Source organism: Kryptolebias marmoratus, linkage group LG14 (assembly GCF_001649575.2).
Source record: "Kryptolebias marmoratus isolate JLee-2015 linkage group LG14, ASM164957v2, whole genome shotgun sequence".
In the NCBI taxonomy this organism is placed as follows: Eukaryota; Metazoa; Chordata; class Actinopteri; order Cyprinodontiformes; family Rivulidae; genus Kryptolebias; species Kryptolebias marmoratus.
This window is the reverse complement of record NC_051443.1, coordinates 25,263,573-25,273,492: the sequence shown is the minus strand read 5'-3', so window position 1 is coordinate 25,273,492 and position 9,920 is coordinate 25,263,573. Positions and strand designations below refer to the sequence as shown.

Below are 9,920 nucleotides of genomic sequence, written 5' to 3'. Positions count from 1 at the left end.
AACCCGGTGAGGCTGATTCACTTCCATACATCTCATTATTCACAACTTTATGCTTTTCTTTTTAAATTAAGACACTTTATAACAAACACCTCACACTAGAAACATCCCACCACTGCTCGGAATAAAACCATAAAAGAAAAAAATCCTCATCTTACAGAAAAACGTAAAAAGATTTTAACTGCAGCTGAAACTGTGGTGAGACGTGTTTAAAATAAGACTTATTTAAAAGAAAAATCCTGAGTTAAAGAACATTGTTGGCCACACAGAAGCTGCGCGAACTTTGACCCCGGGACCGGAGCTCATTTTTTCGGTGAGTTTTTTTCCCCCCCCTTGTTAGAGGAGGTGAAGCTGGATGAAAACCCGAACCCGGAGCGCCGCATCGTCACCGCCGTGTTCTCGCGCTGAAACAGAACCGACGTTTGAGTTTCGGATTTCAGCGGCGCTCCTCCGGATCCGCTCCGGTTTTCCTTCCCCACCCCCCCGCCGCCGCCGCATGCTCCGCCCTGTGGAGATGAGGTTGGCGTATCCGGGGGTGTGGGAGAAGGCGTAGGCGGAGCGACGGGAGGGGCGGTTGCGCTGGAAGGCCGGAGGCTTCTTCTTCCTCTGCTCCTCTTCCAGCTCCATCTCGTACCTCTTCCTGTTCCTCTGCACCTGGAGGATGATGGGAAAATGTTCCGTTAAGAGTTCCCTATCAGAACGTAAAAGATCATCTGATCTTAAAATGAGACGAAAACATCGACAGCCGGGAGGAAAAAACTGGTTCCAGCAGGTTCTGGTGTGAGTTAGCACGACGCCAGGGCGGAAAGACATCAGCAATGACCTCAGAGAAGCAGCTGCTGGGAAGGGTCAAAGGTCATTTAGAGTCCATGGTTCTACAGAGAGGAAGATTAGACAGCTGCTGATCTTCACCCTGAAGGTCAGACCGTGCAGTGAGCTCCATCTCAGACTCTACAGGCCTCAGTCAGCAGGTCAAAGGTCATTTCCAAACTATCTGGAGTCCATCCTTCAGAGAGGAAGATTATTTACAAGAGGAAACATTTAAGATGGCTGCCAAGCTTCCATGGAGTGACAGCAAATTCACCCCGAAGGTCAGACTGTGTAATGCTCAGAGAAATGAGCTCCACCTCAGACTCTACAGGCCTCAGTCAGCAGGTCAAAGGTTAAAGCCTTGTCTCTCTAAAAACAACATGGCAGCTCGACTTGAAGGAACCAGAAGACTTCTGGAGCAGAACCAGACCAGAGGACAGATGTTTACCCAGAATGCACTGCAGCTGTCAGCACGGTGGTGGAGGGCTGATGGTTTGGACTGATTCTGGAGTCAGATGTGACAAACAGGACAATGATCCCAAACACAACAGAACGGTCCAGAACCAGAACCAGAACCTCAGAGAGCTGAGCAGAAACGCTGGAAAGAAGAGTGGGCCACAACTCCTCCACAACCAGGAACCCACAGAGTTCTGCTGCTGGAGGAGGTTCTGGATCCGGAGCTGGAACCGGTTTTTCCTCACAGTTCGGGTCTAAAGATGGCCAACGTCTAAAACCACTGAGCGGTCTCACCTTGTCTCCGACCGAGGGCCAGATGGTTTTGTAGAGGAACTGGATGCAGACGACGGGCAGCAGGCTGATGGCCACCGTCAGGATGATGGTGAGCCACAGATATGGCTGCCGGAGAGCGTTGGGCGCCGCGCCTACGGAGCGAACAGAAACGCCGGTGGTTGAGTCCGACTCTGAAACACCTTCAGACGTCGCTGAAACACTTTCAGGGTTCCTGACTTACCTGTGAAGGTGAAAATGGAGGGGAAGATGACGTGAATCCCGGCGCTGTGGATGTCGAACATGATGCCGAAGTAGATGGCGATGCTGGCCAGAACGGCGAAGCAATTCACGAAGGTCCAGTAGGACGTGTCCAGGGAGATCTGACGAGGAGAGGACGACATGAAACCGTGAAAACAGGAAGCAGGAAGCTGCTCCATCGGCTCCGAGACGCCACGAACCCTCGACTCACCTGCAGGTTGACAGTGAAGATCAGAGACGAGGCTGTGACCACGGCGAAGGACTGGTAGTCGGACGGAGCCTCGCCGTCCTGCCCCATCGTCTGCAGGAAGGCGCCGTACGGGATGAAGAAGATGATGAGCGAGACGAAGATGCCGTGGAACAAACTGATGAAGAACTTCTTGTAGTTGAACAGCCTCCCCTGCTGGCCGGGGACGTAGAGTTTGGGGAAATTCAGGCTGAGTTTGTCGTTTACGTCCTGCCGAGGGAGGAAGGAGGTCGTCAACAACAACAACAACAACAATTAAAGTTTTTATCTTCTTAGGTCAAACAGATGCTTTTTGGTCCCCTGTAGGTAAAATACTCAAAAATGCAACATTTTACAAATATTTTATGGATCAAGATCACAAAAACTGTAAAAATCACATTTTTCTTAGTTCTTTCATTAAATCCAAACAAAAAAATTACATTTTTATTTATTAATATTGTCTTTTTTCTTTTTAACAATGTAGTTTCATGTTGAAAGGTTTGGTGACTATAAACTAAAATTTCTGACAAGTTTGTTTAATTCTAAAAATCAGATTTTGAAAATTTCTGCAGAAATTGCCAATGCAACTATTGCCTACAATTCCAAAATCCATCAACTTTCTTCTCCTGTAAAAAAAAAGCCAAGATTGTGGAAATAAGTTATTTTTTGCAAAAATGTAGAAAGTTTGGACACTGAGAAGTCGGTTCGTGACTCCAAACACTAAGTTTTGGTTAAATCTCAAAAAAGAAACCATCTAACTCGATCAGTCCTAAAGACGTGTGCACGATGGGATCCAGTCTGTACCTGATCGAGAAGTCCAACGAGAAGAACGGGTAAACTGCTGTAGGCCAGATTGTACAACGTGATGAACCAGTCTTCATAGGCCACCTGAGAAGAAAAAGAAAACCTTTTTTTAACGACGCTCGTTAAGCAGGAAGTAGAGACTCGGCTCCTCGGTGACCTCTGCTGACCTGTGAGGAGTACCCGCTGAAGAAGGAGTACCAGAAGTGGACCAGGGTGAAGGCGAAGTTCTTGAAGAAGAAGAAACGCAGGAATTTGCACATCCTGATGTAGGACCAGCGGCCGTGCACCAGCAGGAGGCGCTGCAGGTACCGGAACTGGGCGAAGGCGTAGTCGCTGGACATGACGGCCTGCATCCCCTCCTGGCCGCTGATGCCCACACCGATGTCTGCAGCTGGGGGGACGGACGAGGACATGGGTCAGAGGAGCTCGTACGAAGACGGGAAAGGAGCGCGTTTGTCGGGCGCCTTACTCTTGATCATGTTGACGTCGTTGGCGCCGTCTCCGATGGACAGCGTCACCGCCTTCTTGTACTTCTTCACCAGAGTCACCACGTTGGCCTTCTGCTTGGGCGTGACGCGGCAGCAGATGACGGCTTCGCACTCGCAGGCCATGTCCACGAAGTCGATCTACGGAGCAAAGACGCATTTGGATGACGGCGGCGATCCGCTCGACGCTAACAAGAGCGGCCATGTTTTGTTTTACCTGTCTCAGTTCTTTTTCCTTGTCGTCCATCGGTTGTCCGTCCTGAGGGTTGGTGGGAGGTGGTCGCCTTCCGAGACGGCGGAGACGGAGCCGGCGGCGCTTCTTCTTTTTCTCGTAAAGAATTTCGTTCTGGGAAAGACGAGTTTGAAAGAGAAGTTTGTTGGCTGCATTCCTTTCATGCAGTCACTGACAGAAAAAGGAACGTTCTCATTAAGATGGAACTCAGAACCAAAACCAGCAGAGGGCAGAAGAGGCGGCATCACTAGCAGAGCCTCGTCTGACCGGTGGAGCTTGGTGGACACCGAGGACGCTTCAAAGATGCTTGAGACAGAATTACCAGAACATTAAAGGTCTGAACGAGACCGGGAGGTTGCATCGTGCAGATGTCCAAGTATCTCAGCGTTGGAACCAACGAGCACATGAGGGCGGCTGAGGCCTGACCCCACCGTGCGCCAAACTGTACACAACGCCACGGCGTACGTTCCTACCATCAGGACACAGGAGTCGGACTCTATGAGGACTTTTATACCAGGGTATTCTGTTCAAACTGGTTTGATTGGGTCAAAAACGCAAAAAATTTGGTTCACTTTCATGATGCACTTTTGAAAGCCGACCATCAGCTGCTCGTTTGGGGCGGTGCTGCCCCAAACGAGCAGCTGATCATCGAATGTCCAGGACCAAAGAGAAGCACACTGAACTCTGTTGGGTTCACTGGATGCTCCGTTTGCAGAACACGGTTAGTGAACGGCACCAACAGTTTTTCAGGCGGAGCTGAGTTTGGTCCACACCAAAGTTCAGATGAGCTTTCACACCTGCTGAAGTGGATCATCTGAGAAATACTCTGGTTTGTTTAAAGAGGACCAAACAATTCTGGTCTGAAAGGACCGTATATGACCCGTCTCAGCAGCTGGACTAGGAGCTCATGACAGGCAGGGTGCCAACACCACCCACGCAGAAACGACAGTTTGAACCAGGAGATATGGACTGACGAAGGGGGACGTAATGAGTCCTGATACTGCTTCAGGTCTCAACTGTCCCCAAATAAACGTGTAAGGCAGGGGTGTCCAGTCCTGGTCCTCAGGGCCTCCATCCTGCATGTTTTCCTTGTTCCTCTGCTCCAACACACCTGATTCAGTGGTTAAATCACCTCTTCATGTTCTGCAGAAGCCTGATAATCACCCATTGATTCAGATCAGGTGTGTTGGAGCAGAGGAACAAGTAAAACCTGCAGGATGGTGGCCCTGAGGACCAGGACTGGACCCCCCTGGTGAAAGGGATCAATTCAGATGTGAACTTCAACTCTGTGCTGATCTGCTGGAGCTTCAGTTTCAACAGCTGCAGACTGACTTGCCCCCCCCAGGAGAGGACTCAGACCCAGACCCGAGGAGGACCACGCCCCGCCTCGGCCTGCCAGCCGTCACCCATCCGATCCGGTACTCGAACAGTCGTTCACGACCCCCTCAGCGTGTACAGTTTCATTTCAGGAAGTGTTGTCAAACGGATTATTAAAGAGAATCTAACCAGCCATCCTCCGGTGATGATGAGAGCGTTTTTGCCCGATCCAGGAAAGAACGGCTCCGAGGGCTTCTTTTTGCCCGCTCGAGCCGCCGTTTGAGGGTTACTTCTTCTGTTGGTCTGACGAACCCTCAGCTTCTCACTGCCGACAAAAACAAGTTTTAATTTCAGTGTTTGTTAATAAAAATAAAACTTCTACGAACAGGCAAAGCTGAAAACTTCATCCAAAACCAGAACGAACGTCTGATAATACAGGGTCGGCCATTTCTGTGGATACACCTGAATAAAACGGGAAGGGTTGGTGATATTAACTTCCTGTTTGTGGCACATGAGTATATGGGAGGGAGGGAAACTTTTCAAGATGGGTGGTGACCATGGCGGCCATTTTGGATCCAACTTTTGTTTCCTCAATGGGAAGAGGGTCATGTGACACATCAAACTTATTGGGAATTTCCCAAGAAAAACAACGGTGTGCTTGGTTTTAACCTAACTTTATTCTTTCATGAGTTATAAAATCTGTTCAAAGTGTTGGATTGTCGATGCAACCCTCTTCTCCCACTCTTCACGCTGACAGCAACACCGCAGGAGAAATGCTTCCAGCATCCGTAGTTTCAGGTGCTGCACATCTCGTATCTTCACAGCAGAGACGATCGCCTTCAGATGACCCCAAAGATAAAAGTCTAAGGGGGTCAGATCGGGAGACCTTGGGGGCCGTTCAACTGGCCCACGACGACCAATCCACTTTCCAGGAAGTGGAAGTGGGAGTAGAGGGTTGCAATGACAATCCAACACTTTGAACACATTTTATAAGTGCTGAGAAACTTGTAAATAACTCATGAAAGAATAAAGTCACGTTAAAACCAAGCATGTCGTTGTTTTTCTTGGGAAATTCCCAATAAGTTTGATGTGTCACATGACCCTCTTCCCATTGGAAAAACAAAAGTTCGATCCAATATGGCCGACTTAAAATGGACGCCACGGTCACCACCCATCTTGAAAAGTTTCCCCTCTCCCATATACTCATGTGCCACAAACAGGAAGTTAATATCACCAACCATTCCCATTTTATTAAGGTGTATCCGTATAAATGGCCGACCCTGCAGTTTTAACCGGTGCTAATATTAACCTGCATCTTTATTATATATGATATGAATCTGGATCTCTGAGGCTGTTTAAGATGCAACTTGGATTAAACTTACTTGACATCTTCTCCATAGTGAATAGTCATCTCGTCTGTCAGGAGGGAGCAGGAGTAGCCGATGTTTTCTGCCGTTTCTGGTGAGAAATGAGAATAAAATAAATTACTTCTCTGTAACTTCAGTACGTTAGTGTTTTAGAAGGTGGACTGCCTGTGACTGAGCTACGGTGGCCCTGAAGTACAAAAACAAAACACAGAAACACAAAATTAACAAAAACGGAAGAGGAAGGTCCCAGTGGGAGACCTGAGGAATCCCTGATTGGACGACACCAACTTTTGGCTTTTGAACCGGAAGTTTTTCTGGTTTTAGCTCGTTTATTAAAACATTTTTTAAAATAATTCTTTATTAACAAATGTAAAAAAAAAACTTGTTTTTTTGTTTATTAGACCGAAATGAGAAATCGGAAAACGAAGCGTCATCCGGGTTCCGATTTCGTGCACAAAAGGAAAATGGAAAAATCGGACAACTATCAAGTTGTCCTGGAAGTTCCAAACAGCGGTGAATTAATCTGATTTTTACCCACAGAAACCGTTTCTCCCGACTGTTTTTGTACGTTGATTAAAAACACGCAGGAACGCAGAAAAGTCAGAGAGAATCGGGAAGTAAGCCCAGTTTGAACACTGCGGTCGAGCAGCGATCATGGTGCCCTCCTTTATGAGCGCCCTTCAAAAAAAGAGCGCACAAACGAGCTAAAACCAGAAAAACTTCCGGTTCAAAAGCCAAAAGTTGGTGTCGTCCAATCAGGGATTCCTCAGGTCTCCCACAGGAACCTTCCTCTTCCGTTTCGTTAAGGTTGTGGTTTGCCCTTCAGGGCCACCGTACTGAAGTCATTGCTGGTCATCGTCACCTTTCTTATCTCCAGTCAGGACCCAGATCTTGATGTCAGCCTTGGCCAGATTGGCGATGGTCTCTGGAACTCCTTCCTGTAGTTTATCCTCGATGGCGGTGGCTCCAATCAGCTAAAAGAGTTTTTACGAACAAACTTCAGTTTTCTCGCTGAACTCTGGTATTAAAGCGCTCAGATTGTCGTCCACCCACCATCAGGTTGGTCTCGATCTCCTCGTAGACTCGGTCCAGGGCGGCGTCGCGGTCCGCGATGGTCACCTGGGCGTCTTTGTGCTTCCTGGACCAGGCCTGGTACTCGCTCTCGCTGATGTCTTTGTAACACAAGCACAGCGTCCGCAGGGTCTCATTGGCGAACACCTGCGGGACAAAAACAGATTCCAGATGGAGCTTCTTCCTCCGCCTTCAGAAACAAACAACAAACGGACGCGGACTGACATCCAAAGCGGTCTGGGTGGTGTCCTTGTGCCTGGAGTTCGGCGACAGTCGCTCGTAGATGACGGTGTCGGCGCCTTTGCAGTACAGACGGATTTGGCCGTTTGGGAACTTCACTGAAACGAGAAACGAGGAACTTTAGGGACCGCGGGGCTCAGATCATCGCGGAGAGATCTGCGCAGGAGGCAGAACTTAGATCCATAAACATCAATGATTATTAAACAAACATCCGTATTTCAGCGCCGAGGTTTCTACACAACGTTCCTCCGAGCCGTGGGAACCCGTTTCACGTTCTGTCATCATAATTTATATAAAACTGGATTATAAAAACCTGAAAATAGGTTTTTTTTTGAAACATGTTATTTCTTGTCGTCCACAAGGGGGTGCTGCAGCACCCTCCCCACCCCCAGTTCCCACTGCCTTGACCCTCTTTAATTATAATAAGCGAGGCTTTTATTTTGATACTTGTTTCGTTTTACAGACTTTTTTAAAGCTATACGTGAGTTTTAGTTATTTTTCTGTCACTCAGACGACGTGCTTTTATTTTTTTTACAGGAAGTAAAATGATTTTCCTGTTTTTTTCTCGTTTTTTAAACGATGGTTTTAGTTGCGATTTCGCCCGATTCACTGTCAGCAGAAAGATGAGAACATTTAGACAGGATTACAGACTGAAACTAATTTAAGTCGTTTGTGGTAGACTTTATTAACTCGCAAATAAAAGCAGCAATCTGTTAATAAAACAGAACATTTTAATTTAAAGGTAGAACCGGTGAGACAAACAGCCTAAAGTCGACGTTCTGCAACAAATTATAAACCTTTATTAGAAATAAAGACTCAGTTTAAGCCTCAAAATATTATAAAATTGATTAAATGGGTGAATTTTTTCTTTAATGTTTGACATTTTAGGGTTGCTTTAAATAAGAAATATGTAAAATATCTTAAATTCCACGACACATATAAGCTGTATTTATTTACTCTCATCGTTTTATTCTTTTGGTAAAATGTGGGACTGAAAATGGCCGCCTGCCGGCCAGATTTGGCCCACGAGCCACCAGTTGATATCACAGCTTTAAAGTAACATCATTTTAAAGCACAAAGGGGTCAAAATCACGTTCATTCGGGCCTGAAACTACATATATCCGATTTATTTTGCTGTTTCCTGTTTGTGTGAAACGATTTAGGAGGTTTTCTCGGGTTTTTGTCGGGAATTCGTGGCTCTTACAGACGATGGACATCCGTTTGCGGTCGGAGTTGAAGTCGAGCAGCGCCAGCATCTCGTACGTCGCCTCGTTCCCCATTTCTGAGATGGTGATGGTGTCCTGCGTGCGGGACAGGAACACGAAGCCGAAGTTCCTGGCCGCCGTCACGAGGGCGCCCTCGTCAGGAGACGCCGCCTGGTACACCAGGTTCCCTGAAACCAAAACCATTTTAACAGCAGTTCCCTCCCCCCCCCGGAGGTCAACCTGCAGATTTAAACAATAAAACAAACGAACCGTCGTTGTTTTCCACCATGACGGTGTGACACAGGGACAGCAGCTTGAAGAACTCCGTGGCGTCTTTGTCCTTCTTGGAGCGGACGTTGGCGACCAGGAAGTGGTCCACGAAGGAGAACTTCGGGTCAGCCTGGCGGTTCCAACTCCAGTCCACGGGCTGAAGAACAAGAACCCGTTTTATTTCTTTCACCAGCAGATTAGAGTTAAAATTAGGCTTTCATTAAAGGGGCTGTTTGTCAAAGTCGGTCAGTATCTTACCTGCAGCAGACAAAACTGAAACTTCATTTAAATCAACTTTTTTCAGTCAGTTTCACTTTTTCTGCTCCATAAATTTATCAGCGGTTCTTTAAACAGAAGCTGTCTGCTGCAGGTAGGACACTTATTACTCCAATTAACTGATTATTTCACCTACATTCATCGAGGAATTAATGTTATCAGCAGATAAAAGCTTTTAGATCAAATCTAACCAGAAGGTCCGATGTTTAAATTAACTGATTTGTTTTGTAAGTTTAATTTTACCTTCATTTTTTCCACAGACACTCCTTCAGCTGTGGTTGGATCACCTGTCAGGAAAAAAATAAACAAAACTTAAATATAAAAGCTGCAGATCTGCGATGCATTAAAAACAGAAAGGTGAAAATTCATTTAATTTCTGCTGTTTTAATAAATAAAACACCAGGAAGTTATGTTAAAAATGCATCTGGAGCGAAACAGAACTGGATTTAAACACAGACCCTCCAGGATGTCGCGATGTTGAGCAAAATCAAGCAAACCCCGCGAAATTGCAACTTTGCCCAAAACACAGCAACTTTCCCGCAACTTTAACCCAATATTTATTGTTTCTAAAGTGATTCGCCACCGTTTCTGCAGTCTAGTCTCTTCTTTGTGGGTTTGTGTAGCGTGGAATAC

General features: G+C 46.8%; 1 protein-coding gene across 1 annotated transcript in view; it reads right to left on the bottom strand.

The window, feature by feature from the left end:
* Positions 1–333: 333 nt before the first annotated feature.
* atp8b1 (ATPase phospholipid transporting 8B1) overlaps positions 334–9,920 on the bottom strand; it is a 31,636-nt gene continuing 22,049 nt past the window's right edge. Inside the window, exons 15-30 of the mRNA XM_017432919.3 lie at positions 9,531–9,574; positions 9,012–9,168; positions 8,741–8,929; positions 7,522–7,634; positions 7,279–7,443; positions 7,088–7,199; positions 6,241–6,316; positions 5,048–5,183; positions 3,527–3,655; positions 3,294–3,450; positions 2,992–3,215; positions 2,825–2,908; positions 2,006–2,251; positions 1,778–1,916; positions 1,558–1,688; positions 334–651 (exon numbers count right to left, since the gene is read on the bottom strand). Of these exons, the coding sequence (XP_017288408.1) occupies positions 334–651; positions 1,558–1,688; positions 1,778–1,916; positions 2,006–2,251; positions 2,825–2,908; positions 2,992–3,215; positions 3,294–3,450; positions 3,527–3,655; positions 5,048–5,183; positions 6,241–6,316; positions 7,088–7,199; positions 7,279–7,443; positions 7,522–7,634; positions 8,741–8,929; positions 9,012–9,168; positions 9,531–9,574 (2,420 nt within the window). The remainder of the gene's footprint in view (positions 652–1,557; positions 1,689–1,777; positions 1,917–2,005; positions 2,252–2,824; positions 2,909–2,991; positions 3,216–3,293; positions 3,451–3,526; positions 3,656–5,047; positions 5,184–6,240; positions 6,317–7,087; positions 7,200–7,278; positions 7,444–7,521; positions 7,635–8,740; positions 8,930–9,011; positions 9,169–9,530; positions 9,575–9,920) is intronic.